Source organism: Trachurus japonicus, unplaced genomic scaffold (genome assembly GCF_045865225.1).
Source record: "Trachurus japonicus isolate A0001 unplaced genomic scaffold, Traja_1.0 AP030635.1".
NCBI lineage: Eukaryota > Metazoa > Chordata > Actinopteri > Carangiformes > Carangidae > Trachurus > Trachurus japonicus.
In genome coordinates, this window is record NW_028220768.1 from 191,580 (window position 1) to 215,196 (window position 23,617).

At 42.6% G+C, this 23,617-nt stretch overlaps 1 protein-coding gene across 1 annotated transcript; it reads left to right on the top strand.

Annotated features, from left to right (window-relative positions):
• Positions 1–11,548: 11,548 nt before the first annotated feature.
• On the top strand, positions 11,549–23,044 carry LOC146960184 (disintegrin and metalloproteinase domain-containing protein 17-like). Its single transcript, XM_085772564.1, has 7 exons — positions 11,549–11,699; positions 11,800–11,930; positions 13,241–13,408; positions 13,721–13,756; positions 20,021–20,038; positions 22,569–22,648; positions 22,751–23,044. The coding sequence occupies exons 1-7, from the start codon at positions 11,549–11,551 to the stop codon at positions 23,031–23,033; spliced, it is 867 nt and encodes a 288-aa protein (XP_085628690.1). The 3' UTR covers positions 23,034–23,044.
• The last annotated feature ends 573 nt before the right edge of the window (positions 23,045–23,617 follow it).

Consider the following 23,617-nt stretch of genomic DNA (forward strand, 5'->3'; position numbering starts at 1 on the left):
TTTTTGTACTTTCCTCTTCCTTTCTAGTTCCACTGAGGTATCACTGTTTGTTGTTCCAGTGTCATAGTCATCTTCGCTAAACTCAAAGCTCGATTCCCCAGTCAGAGCCTCTACGTCCACCTAAAAAAAAAAAAAAGGGGGGGGGGGGGGGGGGTTAAAAGTCAGATTTCTAAGTCCTGCTTGGTAAGTATCTGAGATCTCATTTTTGGGAGAAAACACTGACATGCTCTCTATTAACCAGAACAGGTAATGCAAAGCAATTTTATTTGTATAGCCCATTTTAACCAGCAGTTTGTCTCAAAGGGCTTTACATGGCATAATACCAACATCCTCTGATCTTAGACCCTCACATCCACTGAGGAAAAACTCCATGGAAAACCCTTTTAACAGGGAAAACCAGGAGAAAGCTCAGGGTGAGCAACAGAGGAGAGATCCCTCACCCAGGACGGACAGACGAGACAGAGATGTTGTTACAGACAAGTAAAGGTAAGTATTCTAATACTAATGAGAACTACAATTTCCACTAGAAAAGCCCTTTGAGACAAACTGTTTGTAAAAACGGGCTATACAAATAAAATTGCCTTGCCTTGCTACTACACATGAAACTGTTACTGGTTTCACACTATATCACAAGCATGAAGTAAATAGATCAGTGTCATAAATGGGCCTCATTTACCCGATCCAGCTATTTACTCAATGTCAGAACTATATCCAGTCTTAGTATTAGATCTAGGCATCCCTGTTTAAAAGGTGTAGCATGACTCACTGCTGTATCCTGCTGATGATGTAGAACCACGGTCCTCTTCCTCTCCATTTGCCTCTCTGCCTGCGCTGCCTCATAGTGCTTTTCACACACATCATGGTGAGCTTTCACCTTCTGTAGGCCTATATAAAGCATATGGCGACTTTTTGCCTGTGAAACATTGTGAAAAAACATTCAGAATGTTCAGTAAAAGCTATATAGCTTTTTTATTTTTGGCATTTAAATCTAATTTGAAGGGACCATGTAAAGAGACAGAGCAAAGAGGAGGAACAACATCATGTAACAAAGGGTCACACCATGGCACCATGATGCAGAAATTTAATCATTGTGCAGAACACCACGTACTAATCTTAAGTTGTCTGACCAGAGCACAATTTTTTTTAAACAGAGCAGACAGCACGAGTCTGTTCAGACACTTTGAGGCTGTCTAAGCAGACTCAAAGGAGTCAAAACCATCAAATTTTAAACTGAACAGACTCCACAGAATAACACAAACACCAGTAAATGTTACTTTTAAGAACTCAAAGACGATGGCATAACCTACCTCCTCCTCCAGCTGAGGCTCACTGCCACCATCAGCATCTAAAAATAAAAATCAGAAAATATAAATGTAAGTATTTAAATCCACCTTTACATATAACAGACTGAGAGAGACCGTATAAAATATTACACTGTCTACACCTAACTCCATACATACTAAATAAGATGGACCGTCAGATTTCACCTCTGTGTAATAAGTATCTTAGAGAGGTTGGAACATATTCCATTATTTCTGGCTATGTAAATTGATTAAAAAAAAGATTTTGGGGTAGCCTATAATCTCACAGGAACTGGGTGGTATCTTTAAAGTAAAGGTGAGGAAGGACCCTGGCTTGAGGGAGGCGACTCTAACCCATTAGAAGTTCAAATTATGTGAGAAATTTCTATCACTGGCCAGAAAATGCATTTCATTAACTGGATCAATGATAAACCACCTACTGTCACCTATGGTATAGGAAAATATTCCGGGTCCTCCCCCATGAAAGTCTTATTACAGTTGTGAAGGGTAATGAAAGGTCCTTTAATGAAATGTGGGCTCCTCTGCTAACTATCTACCTCCTCACTTTGTGAATTATTTCTTTTAAAAGTGCTGTAAAAAATAAACATAACTTTCTTACTTATCTCTTGTTGAACAGCCCTTTAATTTGAAGATACCATTCTTCAAACACTGAACAGCTGTGACTCAAACAACTGATTTGTGGATTGTTACTGTGTGAACTCGGGGTAAGCTTGTGTACAGTCATACAGTAGTTCAAAGGGTTGACAAACTGTAGCTCCAGAGCAAAGGTCTGTTTGATGTTGAGACTTATGAGAAAATACTCAACTAATATTGTCTTTTATTCTTTCTTTCTAATTTAGCTGGCACGATTTAGTGGAGGATCAGCTGCTCCTCACTCAGCCTGCAAATTATTAATAGTTACACATGAGAAACCAATTATATAATTATACCAAAATGCAAACTAACTAATTAATGATCATATACATTTACTAAAGAGTAACAGTAACACTAACAGTATTCTTTAACAGAGGATTGAGTGCTCAGCTGTCCCAAGTTACGTTTCCCCATCATTACTGAATCAAGATTCAATATTCTTTTTATGGTCATTCAGAAGAAAACATCAGATATGCAGAGCAAAACAAAAGCACAAGCATGGTTGGATTAAAAAAACAGATAAATAATAAACAGGATGCAAAGAAGGATTCAGGTTTGAAGAGTTACTTTCTGGATTGTGTTATTACATACCTTTACATTCAGAGCCGAGTCCTGTGGATCTCAAGCTTGGGCCATCCTCCTGTCAGCACAGACAGTCCACATGTCAACACATTCAGCATTTCAAAGTGGAGCGGCCGGAGACCGCTGTCCTGTTACATCACTTATAATTAAGAGGGGGGAACTGCCTGCCATGTAAATCGGACAGTAAAGTAACACACATTTTTTCATAATCACACACTTCTTTTTATAACAAACAGCTGAAACAGTTGTCCGTACAGGGTGATGTTTTTCCTCATAGATCCTTCCTCAAATCACTCGCAAAAAAAAAAGAAAAGAAGGAATGCCACGGAATGAAATTGTCCCTATCTCTTATAACGGCAGGGCACACTTCAATAAATAAACCATTAACATTTCGGCCTAAATAAACAATAACGGACCCAGAACGAGGTGTTGGTCAGCAGCAGTACAATTACAGCCTAAAAACAGAGCTGTGCAGACCCGGGGGTCCGAGTATCAGCGGAGGGACAAGGGCTTTGATGCCGCCACCGAGCACCGAGGGGGGGGGGGGGGGGGCGCGGTGGCGGTATCCGAGTAGGTCAAGTGGTACTCGGTTACCGCCCAAGCCGAGCAAATACTCTACTCGGTACCATAGGCCTTCAGCCCTGTCCTGCTGCAGCGTGCAGTCAGCTAGCAGCTAGCAGCTAGCAGCTAACGTTAGCTAACTTTTAGTCTGAAAAATGATCTCCCGACCGAAGAATGTAGCTGGACACAATTGTACAGTTGTAATAAATGTAACTAAAAAACACATTTAAGTAACTTAATGCTCACCGTCTCCATCACGAATCCAGCTCGGCTACCTCCAGACCTGCTGTCAACACGGCCTCAGACACACTGTGACTTCCTGTTCCCTCGTCAAGCGCAGGTGCTGTAGTTGGCAAAGGAGCGCTTGGTGTATCCCCCAGCGCACCCCGCACTGCTAACGCGTCCGTGTCCAAAGCGCACCATGTGCTTGTGACAGGCTACAGGTGTGGTGAAGCGAACTGCTCATTTACTGAGGGAAAAAAAAAGTGGCTCCAGCAAGCGCGAACATGCCTGACCGTCTGGCGGGCAGAGACTGAGGGAATGGGGGGGGGGGGGGCATAGTCCGGATGGGGACCTCAAAAATCAGGTTGCTTGCAGATATTCTCATTTGTCCCGGTCATAGCTTCTGGGCAAATTAAATCAAAGGCAGCTGGACTTGCACTTCTCTAGGAAGACATTTCACCTCTTATCCAAGTTTTTACACACATTTTTAAAGCGAAATGTGAAAGCAGATTGCATTCCATGTTAATTGAATTGATCAATGCTGTTACAGGGGAGTTTTATTAATAAGCCACACACTGCCTTATATGATTATTTCCTCCTCCTTGGGAACACGGCTGACACAGGAGCCTCCATGTTTCCTTTAGCGGGCTGAGACAGAGAGAGGGAGGGGCATGGTCGGGATGGGGACATTAAAAATCAGACTGTGTGTAATAAGATAGTTATCAGCCAGAGTAGGTGGAAGGACTGCATAGCTGTATAAGCTTTCTGTTGCATGTTAAGTTTGACACCCGTGTGACCCTCAGTATCAGAGGTCACTCATCAGTGTTAAATTTGACCTTTTTGACACCTTTTCCTTGAATAAATCACCAAGACTTTGAAATGAAATGACATCTATTTTAACAGCTTTTCTTTAATAACTTCCACACGCCTTGGATGAGGAGGCTGAAACTTTAATATGTTTATATGGCCATCTATTTAAATCACAAAATTCTTTATTATTGTTATTCTTCTCATCATAGCATCAGCATCATCACTTTTTGCCATTATTATCTACCACTCTTGTCTTCATTGTACTCATCATCCCTTATTCTGTTTTTTTTTAAAATCTTTTTTCCCCCTGCAAAGCACTTTCATAAATGTTTTGAATGGTGCTATAGCCTTCATATACTAATACTGTTGTTGTTGTTGTTATTATTAGCAATAATGATATTAATAACGACAGTATTGCTATCATCATCATCTTTATATTAATAACTTCCACACATTTTGGACTAGGAGGCTGAAACTTTAAAGTCCCTGTAAAGTGAAATTGGAGTTTTGTATTGATGAAACCATGCAAAAAAATACTAATTTCTGTACAGTGCTTAATTTTAGAGACACAGTAATAATATAAATACCTCAAGAATGACGACGAGTGACCGTTTGCTGTCACTACCGCTGGAGCTACCAGTCCTCTCTGTCTTAGTAAAATGTAATGCAGAATGATCAGTTCATTGTAAAACATTTATTGATGTAAATGTGGTGTTATTTGAACATAGTCTACTGATCCCAGAGGCAGCGCTGTTCTTATGTGAAACATAAAGCTTGACTTTTAATTGCACAAACTAATGAGACTGCCACAATGGGACCAAGTGCCATTGCCACTGGTGCAAAACTCTAAAAGCCAAAACAGCCACAGTCCAGGTGAGCCACAGCGTCCGTCCCACAGCTGACCGCCACAGCAACAAAGATGAGGGCCGCCGCCGTTCAGCAGACTAATCTCAGTTTGCCCTGATAGTGCGCCTCGGCGGCTAACACTAGGCCCGTGCTGATGGCGGCGGCCCTCATTGTTGTTGCTGTGGCAGTCAGCCGTGGGTCTGATGCTGCAGAGACTCACCTGGACTGTGGCTCGGGATGCAGGGCTACTGTTAGCCACCGAGCTAACGCTATCAGGGCAAGCGGAGATTCATGTGCCAACGGCAGCGGCCCAGCATATTTCGCTCACTGCTCGAGACATTCCGAGACATTCGAGGTGTAGAAGGCTATGAGCCTGATAGCTCCTGATTATTTGTGGTCTGTGGGGTCAAAGGTCGGCTAGTGGCAGCCGAAAAGACATTCAGAAAGTGTCTGAACTTCACCTGATGCCCCAAAATACAATTTCTTTACTCATCATTTGGGCTACAGGGCTGATATAACATGTATCACAGCCTCAGGACCATCTACTGTGCAAAGTTTCAGAGCCACGCGACCGTCAGAATGGTCAGGGGTCACCGTTTTCTTGATATTTGACCTTTAACTGATTTTTTTAAATAAACAGTGATGCTCTCAAGTTCTCTGCAAGTAGGACAATCAGCTGTATTGTTGAATACAGTGATTATTAGATCCTTGTTTTGTCTGTAGACACATATTGCACATGCTTTATCCATATGAAGAATACACTGTGTTCTAATGTGCATGCTGAAGTGCATGGACTCAGAACACATACATGCGGTCAAGGTGTCTGCTCAGACTCAAGGCTGACCTGCCCTGCATTTAATATATTGTAACGGCCCCAGTTAAAAGCCATAGGCTGTCAGTCTGTCACCTTTAACTCTTTCTGTCAAACACTGGACTACAGGTCATGTCAGTCAGCGTGCGGGCCGGTGGTTGGGTGAGAGAGTGGTGGGGGTGGCAGTCTTGGGGTCTGTGAGTAGGAAAACCAGAAGTTTATGCTGTTGACTGTAAGCTGAGAATGCTCGCTTGTTGAAGTTAAATAAAATGTTGACTCGGACACAAATACTGTATTATGTTACGCAAGTCAATAGGGAGACAGCTAGATTGTGGCCAATCAAGTGACGAAGGGGCAGGTAGCCAATGGTCTGATTATTGTCTGTTTGTAAAACTGCTTCTCTCACAATACACCAATTTGCCAGCATATTTCTGTATAAATTATTTTATAAGTAATTCCAATTTTAGTGAGCTATATTTTATATAGTATAAAAACTGCATGAGGAGTATGGTAGGAGAGATAGTCTGGAGGTTAAGTACCTGGTTAAATATATTGTTTTACACCATGGGTTGCCGGTTCGCATCCCGGCACCAGCACCCTTACTGCATTCATTTTATTATTTTTAATAACTGTTACAGTAATAGAATCTGTGTACCCAGCGGATTCTCTTATTTAAACATTTAACAAGAGATGACATGTAAACATACGTGATTAAAAAGGTATAATGAAATATATGCTGGTGTGTGACACCAGGGGGGCAAAGGCAGGGGTGGACTACTTTGGGTTAGTGTTATGCTTTCGCAAGACGGAGACTGAGCGGGAGACAGACGATCACCTACCATAAATGGTCAAAGTCCTCAAGTAAGTTTATTGTTTAATGTTGCTACAACTCAAAACACATCTTTCATTTCATAGCATTACCCTACTATTACTACAAATTGCATACAGAATTGATATGAAAGATGTGTTTTTAGTTGTAGTAACATTAAACAATAAAGTTAATCTAGGACTTTGAGCAGCAAAGATGCCAGGACCGGGACGCGAACCGGCGTTCCTATGGTGCAAAACAAGGTTTTAGCAGAGTGCTTAACCTCAAGACTACCACCACAACCACACTAATAATGTAGTATTTATACTATTTGAAATTTTGTCTGCTAATATTTAATAAAAAAAAAAAAAAGATATCTGAACTACTCTTGTTGAGACTACTTATGAATAAATTACTGGCATCTTAAATAGGTGACAATTCAAACAGCTGGTTAATATGGCGAACTGGTGTATTTTATAAGAAGCAGTTTTACAAACAGACCATAAACAGACCACATTGGCTATCCACCCCTACGGGGCACTCCAAAAGAAAACAAAGGCACCCAAGGCGGCATCGTCCTGCAAATAGGACAATCAGCTGTATTGTTGAATACAGTGAATATTGGACCCTTGTTTTGTCTGTTCTTTATTGAAGAATCCATATTGCACATGCTTTATCCATATGAAGAATACACTGTGTTCTAATGTGCATGCTGAAGTGCATGGACTCAGAACACATACATGCTCACCGGTCAAGGTGCCTGCTCAGACTCAAGGCTGACCTGCCCTGAATTTAATATATTGTAACGGCCCCAGTTAAAAGCCATAGACTGTCAGTCTGTCACCTTTAACTCTTTCTGTCAAACACTGGACTACAGGTCATGTCAGTCAGCATGCGGGCCGGTGGTTGGGTGAGAGAGTGGTGGGGGTGGCAGTCTTTTCATGTGAAATCTGACGATTTTAGCCCTGTTTCTGGAAAAACTCACCAACACTTTGAGCTGGGAAGCTGAGCTTGTAGGTTCTAGTCCAGACTGTGGAATAGATTGTTTGTGCCAAAAATCAGAGCTCTGTTCCATTCAGAAGGGTCCAAAATGGCCAAAAAGCAATGGTCATGTTTGCGGTCTCCATTTGCAGGATATACATTTCAACAGCAATTCTTTAATAGCTTCCACGCGCTTTGGGTTATAAGCCTGAAATGTTCAGAGGTTTATCAGGGCCTAGAGCCATCCAGTGTTTGCAATTACAGACCCATTCTACCTTCACAGGGGTCAAAGGTCAACTTTTCATGTGAAATCTGACGATTTTAGCCCTAATTTCTGGAAAAACTCACCAACGCTTTGAGCTGAGGAACTGAGCTCTTAGTATGTTGTCCATACTGTACAGGAGATTGTTGATGCCAAAAATCAGACCTGTCCGACCTTCACAGGGGTCAAAGGTAAACTTTTCATGTGAAATCTGACGCTTTTAGCCCTAATTTCTGGAAAAACTCACCAACGCTTTGAGCTGAGGAGCTGAGCTCTTAGTATGTTGTCCATACTGTACAGGAGATTGTTGATGCCAAAGATCAGACCCGTCCAACCTTCACAGGGGTCAATGGTCAACTTTTCATGTGAAATCTGACGATTTTAGCCCTGATTTCTGGAAAAACTCACCAATACTTTGAGCTGGGAAGCTGAGCTTTTGGGTTCTAGTCCAGACTGTGGAATAGATTGTTTGTGAGACAGACGATCACCTACCATAAATGGTCAAAGTCCTCAAGTAAGTTTATTGTTTAATGTTGCTACAACTCAAAACACATCTTTCATTTCATAGCATTACCCTACTATTACTACAAATTGCATACAGAATTGATATGAAAGATGTGTTTTTAGTAGGGCTGTCAAACGATTAATTTTTTTAATCGCGATTAATCGCATTTTTTCCATAGTTAACTCGCGATTAATCTCTATTAAAAATATTATATATGGGGCGGTGCGTGGCGCAGTGGGTAGAGCGGCCGCCCCATGTAGAGGCTACAGTCCTCGCCGCAGGCGTCCCCGGTTCGAATCCCGCGTCGGGCAGACCTTTCCTGCGTGTCATTCCCCCTCTCTCTGCCTCCCCATTTCCTGTCTATCTCTACTGTCATCACTATCAAATAAAGGCAAAAAGCCGAAAAAATATATTAAAAAAAAAAAAAAAAAATATTATATATGGCGCTTTGGACTTTCAACACTCCAAAGTGTTATAATCTCTAGACAAACAACTTTTAGACCAGACCTAGTAGGCCTACCTAATCATAACACATGATGCATGAAACTCACACAGAATTGAAACGAATTGCATCCAGTGGAAATTGCCCTTTACTTTGCTACGTCTCTGCCTGGCCATGTGCATTTGTTGACAACAGACGCGGTCAAAAAATCAATACATCGCCACGTGCATTTGTTGACAACCGACGCAGTCAAAAAAATCAATACATGGCCATGTGCATTTGTTTACAACAAAGCCATCAAAAAATCAATGGATGGAGCTGTGGATATATGTTAGACTGTGTATATTTGTGTAGCAACCAACTTGAAGGTGGCTTACCGCCACCTACTGGACTGGAGGTCCCACACTCCAGTCCTCCAGTCCAGCAGACAGAGGACAAAATGGGCCGCGATTAACCGCGATTAAAAAATTTAATCGCGTTAATTTTTTTAATTAATCTCATCGCGATTAACGCGTTAACTCTGACAGCCCTAGTTTTTAGTTGTAGTAACATTAAACAATAAAGTTAATCTAGGACTTTGAGCAGCAAAGGTGCCAGGACCGGGACGCGAACCGGCGTTCCTATGGTGCAAAACAAGGTTTTAGCGGAGTGCTTAACCTCAAGACTATCACCACAACCACACTGATAATGCAGTATTTATACTATTTGAAAGTTTGTCTGCTAATATTTAATTTAAAAAAAAAGATATCTGAACTACAATAATTCTTTTTGAGACTACTTATGAATAAATTACTGGCATCTTAAATAGGTGACAATTCAAACAGCTGGTTGATATGGCGAACTGGTGTATTTTGAAAGAAGCAGTTTTACAAACAGACCATAAACAGACCACATTGGCTATCCACCCCTACGGAGCACTCCAAAAGAAAACAAAGGCACCCAAGGCGGCATCGTCACTTAATTGGCCACTGCCTAGCTGTCTCCCTATTGGCTTGCGTAACACAACATATTAAATGCAGGGGAGGTCAGCCTTGCGTCTGAGCAGGAACCTTGACCTGTGAGCATGTACTGTTTGTGTTCTGAGTGCGTGCACTTAGATCTGAGTGTGCAGACATTAGATCTGAGTGCATACAGGGCACATTTGAATGGGAGCACAGGCATGTGATTTTTGAGTTCAAGAAAACATTGCTAGTTTTTCCATAGTATACAGTGATGGAACTTCAGCTGCATTTGTACTTTATTGATAAATCTACATTGCACATATGCTTTATGCACATCAAGACTACACTGACATAGTGTAACTTCCTCCTGTCAATGCTGCTGTGTTCTTCCCTCCTCTCTCACTTCTCTCTCCTCTTTCCACGCTGCTCTGTTCTTCTCTTCTGTCTCGCTTCTCTCTCCTCTTTCCATGCTGCTCTGTTCTTCTCTCCTGTCTCGCTTCTCTCTCCTCTTTCCATGCTGCTCTGTTCTTCTCCTGTCTCACTTCTCTCTCCTCTTTCCACGCTGCTCTGCTTCTCCATTCTGTATGCTGCTTTATTGGCTCAAGCCTGTATTTAAATGAGAGTTAGCAAAGATAATTTAGCAATATCACACGAGAGGGAGTGGGGTGTTGGTGAATATAGCACGGGTGTGATTCGGTCACAGGCCGAGTGCCGCAGATAATCACTCCCCAATTATTTCAGTCACCACCCACCACTGGTATACTAGGCTACTACTGTAAGTATTAGTGGAATTTAAAGCTAAGGATTTTGCATGAAAGCTTGTGTCCTGATGCTGTATATTCATAATTCAGTTGAATCATGTTCCTAAATATATCAAATATCTTAAATATAAGATAAAAAAAAAAAAATTCAAATCAGAAACAATCAGTTAATTTCAGTAGTAGCAGCAGTAGTAGTGGTAATAGAAATTGGAGGTAACCGAAATGAATGGTTTGGAATATAATAGTATTACACTGATGTAGTGTATTTACAATTGTGTTTATTTCAGTAATAAAATCCTTGATAAAATGAAATGAAATTGATTTAAAAAAATCTTAAATTTAAGATATATCACCAAGCTGTCATTCTAACGTTGACCCATAGGGGGCGATAGAAAAATGCAAAATGTGACACACACTAATTCTGGTTGTACCCCGTGGGGACTGCAGTACCAGTGTGTGTCCACTAGGAGCGCATCAAATTTCACACACATAGACATTTTTCATGTGTATAACCCCAAGGGGACACTTTTAGGAAATTGCATGAGGCGCACCTATTCTAAGTTTTACGGCTCTAGGACGCTTCTACCCGTGGGGACCTCATTTTTGGTCCCCACGGTGAATCAGGTCCCCACCGGGTTGGTATGATTTCAGGTTGACGTCCCCACCGAGATAGAAAAACAAGTGCACACGCACACACACGCACGCACACACACACACACACACACACACACACACACACACACACACACACACACAGCATCAACACACAGCTCCGTCACAGCTCCACCTGAGCGACAGGCAGCATCACTCCCTCTCTCTTTGTCAGCTGTAAAGTGACTGAGTGTGAGAGTCTGTGAGGGTCCAGATACTATAAACATGAATGGAACAGCACCTACCCCCTTTCATGTTACCTTGACAACAACATGTTGACTGATAATTTACAGTTTACTTTCAGAAGCACAAGGTGTGTGAGGGACAGACTCACAACAACAAATGCTCTTGGATCAGATCTGATCAAATCATCTAACAATAACCAAAAAACTACACGTGTGTGTGTTGTTATGTGTGTTGTGACAGGAAACAGCAGCGAGTGTCCTCCTCCTGAAAACGCTCCCGATAAGACGGCGTGTCTGGACAGCGGCGAGTGTCTGGACGGGGAGTGCGTTCCTTTCTGTCAGGCCGTCCTGAAGCTGCAGCCCTGCGCCTGCAACGGTAACGACCACACCGGCGTGAGACCAAGGTGGTGGTGGTGATGATGATGATGATGATGCATCCGTCTCAGTCTTGTATCTGTTCCCTCTCGTCTCTATAGAAACCAACGCGTCGTGCAGAGTCTGCTGCCGGAGCACCAGCGGCATCTGCGCCCCCCACCAGGACAAGACGGGCAACTTCCTGTTCCTGCGTAAAGGGAAACCCTGCACCGTGGGCTTCTGTGACGGAGCGGTGAGTGGAAACACACACACACACACACACACACACACACACACACACACACACACAGCAGCTTTAAAACACATTGAAGACAAACTTCTAGCTCAACTACTATGAGTGTGAAAACTATTTATTTGGAACTGAGTTTAGGTGTAATCACAAAGAAATGGCTTAAACCATCTGTTGATGAATGGTATGACATCACACTCATTCCAAATTTGAAGACATCTGAAAGCATTGGAAAGGTATATTTCCCTGAAAAGCCCCTCTTTTGTTTAAAGCAGATATCAGTGGAATGTTTTTGTTAATATAAGTCCTAAATAGTCCTATTTTCCGTCAGCAATCACTTACATGAAGTATTTCAGCCTAAACACGAGTCTCTCCGTCACTCTGCTCTGCTGTAACCCGAGGAGAAAATTTTCCTTGTGGGATACAAGTGTTATCCAATGAGGGGAGAGAACGGCATGAAGGGCTGTGTGTGCAGCCAAGGGATGCGCGTGAATGTGGTGACGTAGCACGAGGACCAATTGATGCCTGACAAGGGCGGGGGCTGCTAACTCATGGTGCGTTCAAGGAAACTCGTACTTTGTGTTTTTCCTTCCTGTGAAGTCATACCAGTTCGATCTGGTACGAGTTCACGGGTCGGAAGTTACGAGTGGCCGTTATAGGGAACTTTCACAGACAACAGGACGGTAAAAACACGAGCTACGGGTTACCTGGAACGCTACCAAGTCGTAGTTGTGACTTGAAGCTGTAACTTACGGTTTCAAAAGCCTGCCTTGAACACAGCATTAGTCGAAACGGCCGTGCCGCTGTTATCTGCTTTAAGTTTTTGGTTAATTATTTATTTCCTTGTGTTATTATAATAGAAAACACCCCATGTTCACGTGTTATTATATAAAATGCTTTGTAAAAGGGGGAACCCCCCCCCCCCCAAAAAAAAAAACACATTAAAGACAAGCGGGATGTGAGTGTGTGTAGGTGGGTTTACATGGAGACTTTTTCCTCTTTCTGATTGAATCCTTTCTGAATGAGTCTTTCAGGTCAACTGTTTACATGATTTTATTTTATTGTTTTATACTTTTGATCGATTTAAGAAAAGGTTTATTCTGCCTCTGTGAAACCGAATGAAACTTGATTTGGTTTGGGCTTGTTTGTTGTGATTGAGCTGTTTATATGGAGCATTTTCATTCAGTTTGGACTCTAAACCGAATCTAATCTGAATATTTGGCTCCATGTAAACAAAGCTTGTGTGTGTATGTGTGTAAACACAGCTTGTGTGTGTGTGTGTGTGTGTGTGTGTGTGTGTGTGTCTCCTGCAGGGGAAGTGCATGAAGCAGGTGCAGGACGTGGTGGAGCGTCTGTGGGACTTCATCGACAAACTGGACATCAACACGTTTGGGAAGTTTCTGGCCGACAACATCGTGGGGTCGGTGGTGGCGTTCTCTCTGCTCTTCTGGGTTCCTATCAGCATCCTGGTCCACTGTGTGGTGAGTCGCTCCGTTCTGTCTCTGTCAGGAACTAAACTACACACTGTCAGTCACACTGTCTGACTGACGCGTTACAGAGACGTATTACCACTGTATTTTCATGAGTATTAAGGGATTAAGGTGCTACAGACAGAATCTGAAGATGATAAAGTCTTTCCTGTCTTTAGTCTGTATAGGTCAGGTGGACAGTCATTTAAATATATATTTTATAAGATGTGCAGAGATTAGTTTAGTTTACTCTTGTCTTTTGTCTTTTCTTCTGTGAACAACCTCCTTCAGGATTAATAAAGTTTCTTTATCTTCTTCTCTCAGGACAAGAAGCTGGATAAACAATACACACTAAAAACTGCTGGGTTATTTATTCTACTCAACCGCTGAGTTATGAAATGTTCTACCCATTATGGGTTATTTATTGGGGATTTGGGTTATTTTTGTGCAACTCATGTGCTGAGTCAAAAATCCATCAACCCAACATACATTGGTTGACCCAGCAGCTGGGTTAATTGTGCTTCGAACTCATATCGGTTGACTCAGCAGCTGGGTTATTTGTGCTTCGAACTCATGACATTCACTTCGACAGAAGTTTGCTCCTTCACACACACCAGGCTCTGTGCACCCAGCGAACGTCTGACTGAATACTTCTGGCGAGGCAATAATAAAAGGTTTGTGGACATTATATCTAATTCACATTGCCCTTGTTGCTTTAATTGTTGAAGTAACCGCGTATCTGTACAGTCAGGGCTAGTTGGTTGGTTTGGCTAACAATGTAACATTAGTTAGCCATTTAGCCGTTACCATAGCACACGCAGATACAGTTTTTCTGTTCGGTCTCGGCCATTTACCAAATTAATTAATGAATTTAGATGAAAATGTACATGAACGAGTGGTCATGTTTATTTTGAGTTAGCTGGTTTTCTGTTACTGGGTTATTAAGGCCTGCTAAAGGCTTAGCCTAACGTTAGCCTACTAACGGTTACAACAAACGGCGCGAAACGAGGTCTCGCGAGAACAAAGTCTCACGCGCGATAACGAGGGGTGACAGAGCGGTCACGGTTCATGGCTGCAGCTGTCCTGTTCTTCTATGCAGCCGTTAAAATAAACAGCGTTATTTTTTTTCAGTAACAAGGAATCTAACTAATTACTATTTCCATCGTTACACCGCCGTTACCGACAATTAAATGAGGCGCGTTACAAACTACTCAGTGAAGCCGTTGTCCTCCGACTTGTCTCATCTCAGCCACAGAAGCTGCAAAACTGTTTTTTTTTTCTCTCTCTCTCTCTCTTCTCTCTCCTTTGGTGAGGGGAGGGGGGAGGAGGGCGGGACGAGACAACCGCATAAGTGATGATGATTGGTTGAGGCAGAGTAAGGTTTCATGCTAAGCCAATCAGAGGCAGTGTTCAGTTTGTACACAAACCACACACGCACGCAGTTTAGCCTCACGCACACAGAGTAGCAGAGGGAAGCTGCCGAGTTCGGAGGAAAAGTTGGCGTTTCAAAGTGGAAGTACAGACACTACTGTAATCTCCTTGAGGTAAAAGACAAGGACACACATGTGAGGTGTAGCTACATTATGTCCCGGAGCGAAGTGTTAATTTCGAGCAATATAACGTGCTAGACACGTTGTTTTGAATGTTGATAAAGCTAAATATGCCCACAGGAACAGCTGTAGAACTACAGCGAATGAGTTGTGAAATGTTTACTACGACAGTGGCTGAAGACGAGGTCACATACTAATGGAAAGCTGAGATTAATTAACGTTAAGATATATTGTTTTAAGTTACCGGTACATACTCAGTGGTGCACGTAACGTTACAGTTACGTTATGCAGTTGTTCCAGACTTTAGACATGTCCGTCCTCTTCCCTCGTCTCTGACCAGGCAGCACCTCAGTAGTTTCGTGAGTGTTTTCCTGAACATCACTGTCTGTTAAATAGCTGTAGGTAACGTTAGGGATGCACAGTGTTGTTTTTACCGATGACCGACGCCGTGCTGTGAGTGTCCGTGCCTGAGTTGCCGTTGCCGCAGCTGTATAACAGCACTGCGACTTTTTACAGGCATTATCACTCCGCTGTTCAGCTGGACAGGAGCTAGTCAGAGCCACGCTCCCCATACAGGAGCTGCCCCATCTCTCTGCTGCTACTACAGTTAGAAACCTGAACCTGACCTGGTCCGTTTAATTGGAGATAAATCTCTACTAAACACGGCTGGAAAAAAATCGCCGCGGGGGCAACTACGTTTTGACGGCGATGTGTTTTGATATTAGCGTTAGCTGTTGTTAGCCACGTAGCTCAGCTACTTAGCTTCAACTGTGTTTATATTGATTACATAGCAGATAAACAAATGTAATACGGTATCGATAACGTCTCTGTATGTCTTCACGCTGGTCCTGTTGCTCCGGTGCTAAACAGAAAACGGGCTCAGAACCAGAACCAGAACCAGCACTGGAAGCAGCTCGGTGGAAAAGCTTGTAGCTAGTAGCAAGCTAGTATGAAATGTTTATGTGTTGCCTGGCAACAGCCTTGTCTCCCTTCCAGTTGCGGAACTATTTCTGTTGGCGGAGCCAAATTAAATAAACAAACAAATCATAATCTCTTGTTTATTACTGTTCTAAAATGCGCTCGTAGCACTGTTGTATAAAAGCAATATCACGCGAGATGGAGTGCTGTTGTACTGTATATCAGCACGGTGTGATGATTATCCTACGACCGAATCACAGCCGTGCTGATATACAGTACAACAGCACTCCCTCTCGTGTGATATTGCTTAATAGTCTACTTGCCAAAAATGAGTACCCGGAAATGTTGAGTACCCCAATGTTTTATTTTAGAAATATATAGTATGGGTCTCCAGTATTCAGAAACTGCCGGATGCTAACTTATATATATTGGGCAATTAGCACAATTGACATAATTAGCATAAATTACCATAGTTTCCTATATGGGCAATATTTCAGCAAAATTGACTTGGCTGATCTGTGCAATATTAGAGTGGTTTTAGGGGTTATTGATGATGCTGAATCCATTTCTGACATTTTCAAAATTCAAAATGGCTGTCTAAACCGGAAGGGACCAGATTGAAATCCATCAAAATTGGCCCACTGGCGGTTAAAATCTGGTCACTACCGGTTTAGACAGCCATTTTAAATTTTGAAAATGTCAGAAATGGATTCAGCATCATCAATAACCCCTAAAACCACTCCAATATTGCCCAGATCAGCCAAGTCAATTTTGCGGAAATATTGCCCATATAGGAAACTATGGTAATTTATGCTAATTATGTCAATTGTGCTAATTGCCCAATATATATAAGTTAGCATCCGACAGTTTCTGAATGCTGGGGACCCATACTATATATTTCTAACATAAAACTTTGGGGTACTCAACATTTCCGGGTTCACAATGGGGCTCTATGGGCTGGCAAGTAGACTATAAGTAGTAGGCTGACAACATCGCTAGCTAACACCGCTTTGACTACACTAGATCCATAGAGGTAACCATGACAACCGGTTCTTTCTGCAGTCAGGTTGTGCACGCATCCTGACTTGTTGGTAAACATATAATCCCTCTATAACTTACATTCTTTTCATTTTACAGATGTGTAACGTTATGTGCGTGTGTGAGAGGAAACCGGGACTGACTGTCGTATTAATCCCTCTGCCAGGTAAGATTTATATTTTATTTTCAAACTAATCGAGCAGTCGGACACACTGTCTCCCTGACGTGTGTGTGTGTGTGTGTGTGTGTGTGTGTGTGTGTGTGTGTGTGTGTGTGTGTGTGTGTGTGTGTGTGTGTGTGTGTGTGTGTGTGTGTGTGTGTGTGTGTGTGTGTGTGTGTGTGTGTGTGTGTGTGTGTGTGTGAGGAAACTGGGACTGACTGTTTTATTTATCCTTCTCCCAGATGTCTGAAATGAAAGACAAGATTGCCAACCGTGATGGTCTTCTGCTTTGGTCAAAATATACAACGCAATGAGAGAGAGTACAACTCCACTACACAGCCACCAATAATCTTGTGAAGTAAGTGATTGTTATAGTGATGTAAAGTTTGTTCAGTTGACATGTGTGCAGTTCATCATATATATAAATTATGGCCGGGACTTTAACACGTTAATTAAGATTAATTAATTACACAAAAATGAACATGTTAAAAAAACGCATTTTAATCGCACTTATTTTTGCACCGTGGAACGTTTCTCACTGGATGAGTTTTAAGCGTACTGGTATACTGGAGCACAATTATTTAACGAGTTAAAAAGCCGCTGACACTGATCACTGCAAGGGAGAGATGAGGTGAAAAGAGAATACAACACTGTTACCTGGTTGTATACTGGCCTCAGGCTGTACCATCGCTAAAACACAGACGACCAGTGAGTAATGAGTCATCACTGCCTGAGGAGTTTTAATGCAGCCTGAACGCAGCTCAAACAGACCCGGTCAGCAGGCGACCAAGCTTTGATAAAAACACCGGATCCACACTGGTTTACACTATCCTCCCGTATTTTAGCCAGTCGCTACCGGAGCTTAATAAAAAAAAAAAAAAAAACGCTCGTCGCGGTGGCGCGGAGAACAGCGGAGTTTCCTCTGCTGCAGCTGAACAGCTGACATGTGGTCAAGACGTAGCTATAGACCTGTCACTGTCTCATGGTGTATTTCATATAAACTTCAACCCCAGAGCTCTCTGTCTTCAGATTGTCCTGACCTGTCCCTGAACATCACACAGGGACAACATGGAGCTGCTGTGTGATTGGTTACTTAGTTTTATTAATGTTTTCATCAGGCTGAGTTCAACAAATCATTTTATGCTACTGTGATTTAAGTAGTTAAATACAGTAATCATCATAATGTAGTGGCAAGGAAAGACCATTTACCAAATAACGTGTTACTTAAACATTTTTCATTGCGCTGTGCTCTAAAAATATACTAACAAATAATAGTGTATGAGGAATGTTCATCTTAAATTTCCCCCTTAAATTTAGATTCTCATGAAAATCGCTGCTTATCAGTTAATCGATCGATAAGGTTCATCAACTAACGATTAATGATATCGATAATCTGCATCCAGTCTGTTGGTCGTACCACCTTCAGTCATTATTCAATGGTATACTAAATTCCATGTGAAAAAAATTGCTTCTCACCGTTCTCAGGTCAAATATTTATATGCGAGCCGATTAAAAATGTGATTAATTTTGATTAATTAATTACAAAGCCTCTAATTAATTAGATTATTTTTTTTAATCGAGTCCTGGCCCCATATGAGGGAGGATTAGTTTCTCTACATTTTGTGATACTACTCATAAACAAGCTTGTTATCTTCACGTTGGCTTACATTCTTTTGGTTGTCTGCATTGATTTTGGCATGAAAAGTGTGCAAAAAAGAACTATCCCTTTAACTACATCAAAGCTTTTTTTTTCCTTTTTTACATCAACCCAACTTCATTCCCAGTCATTGATATCTAGTGATCAGTAAGCCTGTGAATGAAAGGCAAAAAATATTCAGTTCAATAGTTTACTTATTTTTTTAAACTGCACAAGTAATACAGCTCCATCTTACTTGATCTTCTTTTTTAGCCTGGAAGAAACATGGTCGAGTACCTACATGAGGCCAAGGCATCCAGACCGTACCCGTATGTCCTGACACTGGGAGACGACAGACAGCAAGCATCCCAGGCCTTCGTTGTCATTGCTGGACAGGCTGGTTACACCCCGACTTTCTGAAACCCAGCCGTTCCGAAAATAGACTTCTATTCATCGTAATGGTGGAGTTTCCTATTTTTTTTAAGACCCCGCTACTCCGAAAAGGCTATTTGGGAAAACCCTCCATTCCGAAACCCCCCCACTCCGAAAGGACAGACAGATGCAATCAGTCTGTTTGGTTATCAACTTTTTTGCATTGAGTGACTTATATGAATATGAATTTGAGTAGTTTTTTAAACTGTAGCTTCTTGTGAATATTTCTGGTTTCTGAATCCATTATGACAATAAACTGAGTGTCTCTTTGGCTTGTGGACAAAACAAGAAATTTGAGGATGTCATCTTGTGATTTTTCAATATTTTTTGACATTTAATTGACCAAACAACTAATCGATTAGCAGATTAATAGCAGATTAATCAATAGTGAAAATAATCATTAGTTGCAGCCCCATATACACAATATAGGTTTGTAGTTGAACAGTTTAATAGACAACAAATGTGTAGTTGAATGAACCCTGAATTGTAGTTAATTTGACCCAGCATTTGGGTGGAGTATATAACAAATATATGTAGTTAAAACAACCCAGAATTGTAGTTAATTTGACCCAGCATTTGGGTAGAATATTTAACAAATATATGTAGTTAAAACAACCCAGAATTGTAGTTAATTTGACCCAGCATTTGGGTAGAATATATAACAAATATATGTAGTTAAAACAACCCAGAATTGTAGTTAATTTGACCCAGCATTTGGGTAGAATATATTAACTCATCTGTTGGGTTAAAATGGACCAACCCATCATGCTGGGTCAAATTAACTACTGCTGGGTTGGTGCAATAGTGACCCAGCGGGTGAGTTATAAAACAACCCAAATTGGGTTATTTTTAACCCAACTGTTTTTAGTGTGTACGAGCAAACCACAAAGTCTCTGTTCTTCCCCAGTGTGAGTATCTGATTGTGTGTATTTTAGGGATGTCACAATTACTTGTTATTCACAATTAATGCAATGAAATTGCAGCGAAAGGAGGAAATACTGTATGTCTGATATGAATCATCACCTGCAGGATACCCACCTGGCTTTGTAGCCAAAGTAAAAGAAATTACACAGTAAATGGGTTAAATTACGTTAATGACTAACAATAATGACTAATAACACTGAATTGGTAGGAATTGAAATGTCATTCGTAAGAAAAATTATTTTTAAAAACTTCAAACATTTCCTCTGAAGGATTTAATATTTTGTTTATATAATTAGAATGCAATTATATTTTCACTGTATTTGGTTCCTGAACATTCAGACTCATTAAAGGGATAGTTCAACATTTTGGCAAATTGGCCCATTGCCATAATCGCTATAGTCATAGCAGTAGGTTCATTACCTTTAATTGTAGGTGTAAGCTATTTTCAGTACAGCGGAGCGCAGCAGCAGGCTGCTCAGAGCTACGCTATGGAGGCTAACGGAATTTCTTGGTTTCCCTCATTAAACTCATCAAATACAAAATCCCAAAACTCCACAGCGCTTTTGTAGACAAGTTGTGACCTGCACAACCACCACGCTATGAGATAATGACGGAACGATACGAAACGGAGCCGTTTTCGAGGTAAATACAGGGTAAATACGGAGACTGCTTGCTGAAAAACTGTCCCTGAACGCAACGCGCATCAGCGGTTTTGTATGAATTTACCTCGAAAACGGCTCCGTTTCGTATCGTTCCGTCATTATCTCATAGCGTGGTGGTTGTGCAGGTCACAACTTGTCTACAAAAGCGCTGTGGAGTTTTGGGATGTTGAATTTGATGAGTTTAATGAGGGAAACCAAGAAATTCCCTTAGCCTCCATAGCGTAGCTCTGAGCAGCCTGCTGCTGCGCTCCGCCGTACTGAAAATAGCTTACACCTACAATTAAAGGTAACGAACCTACTGCTATGACTATAGCGATTATGGCAATGGGCCAATTTGCCAAAATGTTGAACTATCCCTTTAAGATGTTGAGACCTGATGTGGATGAAGAGGGAACAAAGGAGCGGTGGCTTTTGTAAAGTGAATATTTTGTTTTGTTTTTTTGTTTTCTTTTTTTTAAGTATATTTTTTGGGCTTTTATTGCCTTTAATTGATAGTGCAGTCGAGAGAGAGACAGGAAATGGGGAGGCAGAGAGGGGGGGAATGACACGCAGGAAAGGGCCGTCCGACGCCGGACTCGAACTGGGGCTGCCTGATCCGAGGACTGAGCCTCAACATGGGGCGGCAGCTCTACCCAGTGAGCTAAACGCCGCCCCGTATTTTGGGGGTTTTCTCTTCATCACAGTTCCCTCTGAGATCTGACTGAGAGAGGAGGTCAACATGTTGACGTCAGTTGAACATTAAAAAATCTAAAAGTCGGGGTGGTGTTTAGCTGAGTTGGCAGAGCACCCGCCCCGTGTGTAGAGGCTATAGTCCTCGGTGCAGGCGGCCCCGGTTCGAGTCCTGCATCGGACGGCCCTATCCTGCGTGTCATTCCCCCCCTCTCTGCCTCCCATTTCCTGTCACACTCTCAACTGTCCTATCTAATAAAGGCATGAAAAGCCAAAAAATATACTTAAAAAAATAAAAAATCTAAAAGTCTTCTCCTTTACAGAGGAACTATGCAGCATTTGTCCCTTAATTAACCAGCTCCAGAGTCCTAGTGCTGGTTAAATCAATGACTTGTAACTAGTTCCAGGGAGGCGTGTTGCTGCGTCCTTGTTTATGACAGATAAGACTACACAAATACACACATGGTAACATGGTAGATGATAAATAACCTTATCCACCGCTCCATGGATTGATTTCTCACCAGCTTTGTTGTTGAAAACAAACGCACATGGAGGAGAGGAGGGTTAGAGACAAAGAGAGTTCATCTTTAAAGTCCCCCTCCCCCTTTTTGGTCATTTTAAAACCAGCAGCTCATTAGCAATGCGCCTCTGGAGGGTGGGCGGAGACTGCGCTGCTCTGCACCCGCCCAGCCACCTCCTCGCACCCCACCCCCCCGCTCGCTGACAGCTGGACATTGTACAATTACAGATTCAGTGCATTTAGCGTAAAACTCCACACTGGGATTCGATCCCAGACTGGAGCATAGTCCTTGCTCACGGTGCAAGCTGCTCTACCAGGTGAGCTATACCTGTTACACCTTGACAGCTCCACCGAGCTGCCAAGTCTTTCACCTCTGGGCCAGATGCAGAGCGGGGCGGGAGCTTGTAGCACTAGTGCCCTCCCCTGGAGCTGTGACACGTCAGCTCCAGTCTCCCTGAAACTGCCAGTTTGCGTCTGCCATTGGTTCACAGCAGTTTGAAGGCAGAAAAACTCTGAAATGCAATTTTGCACTTCCTTTTCTGCTGATATGTGCTCTAACACAAGAAAAATGCCACAGGAACATGTGAAAAGCACGAAAAACACGATTTTCATGGGAGGGGGTCTTTAACCATCAAACTCAACTGACTCTGTTCATTTTCCCAGAATGCCGAGCTCCTGAGCAGCCTGGAGTCCGCGTCCGTCCGGATCTTCAAGCCTCCGACCTTCCCGACCACCAACCTGCGCTTCCAGCCGTCCGGTCCGCAGCAGACCAGCACGCCGCCGGTCTCCGGCTTCGGCTTCGGCCCCGGTCCAGACTCCTGCTGTCATCTTCCTCACCATCCTCCTCCTCCTCCTGCGGTGGCGGCCCCTCCTCCCCCTCCTCCCCCTCCTCCTCCTCCTCTGGACTCCCCCCGCATGGCCACCATCCAGGAGGACCCGAGCTTCGACTCCCACCTGGACGAGGAGGCGCTGCAGGAGGCGTTCGGCCGCCCGGCGCAGCGCTCGGAGCAGCGGCGGCGCTCCTTCGAGGACCTGACGGAGACGAGCGCGGTGAGTCGCAGCGAGAAGGCGCTGATGTTCCGGCTGCAGAGGCAACACCAGATCGACACCAAGGAGACGCAGTGCTGAGGGACGGGACGGGACGGGACGGACGGGACGGACGGTGCCCGGTTTGTCCCGCTCACGTCCTCCTCCTGTGCTGGTTTCACAAACTTTTACGACTTTTTTTATTTTTTATTTTCTTAAAGCGGCTCCGTCCTGAAGCCGCCGCACTGACGCTTTGTTGCTGCAGCAGATCTCAGTCTGGTCACATCGAGACACATTCAATCAGAAAAACGTTTTTATTGAATTTAATTACAATCAGAGTTCAACCGATTATCGACCGATATTTCCCTTTTTTTTTTTGATAATCGATATCGGCCGTTTTTTTTCACCGGTAACCAATAAAATAAATGTATTTTTAAACGCATAAACGCACTCCTTTGGCTCTAACGAAGCCGTCTCTCTTGGCTGTTTAACAATGTCCCAAAGGTTTTCACAGTGAACAAAACAGAAACAAACTGTTGACTGTATTCAGTCTGATCCCTGGTGTGTTATTTTTAAATTCTGACACCAAAGTTTTCATTTTTACTGCAAATGAATATCGGTTAAATATCGGTTTCCTTGATTACTAATAATCGGTATCAGTATCGACCCTGATAAAACCATATCAG

Coding starts and splice junctions, on each gene's coding strand:
- LOC146960184 (XM_085772564.1), top strand. CDS start 11,549: ATGTGTGTTGTGACAGGAAACAGCAGCGAGTGTCCTCCTCCTGAAAAC. Junction 11,931..13,240: donor TGGGCTTCTGTGACGGAGCG/GTGAGTGGAAAC, acceptor TGTCTCCTGCAG/GGGAAGTGCATGAAGCAGGT. Junction 22,649..22,750: donor TTCCCGACCACCAACCTGCG/CTTCCAGCCGTC, acceptor TCACCATCCTCC/TCCTCCTCCTGCGGTGGCGG.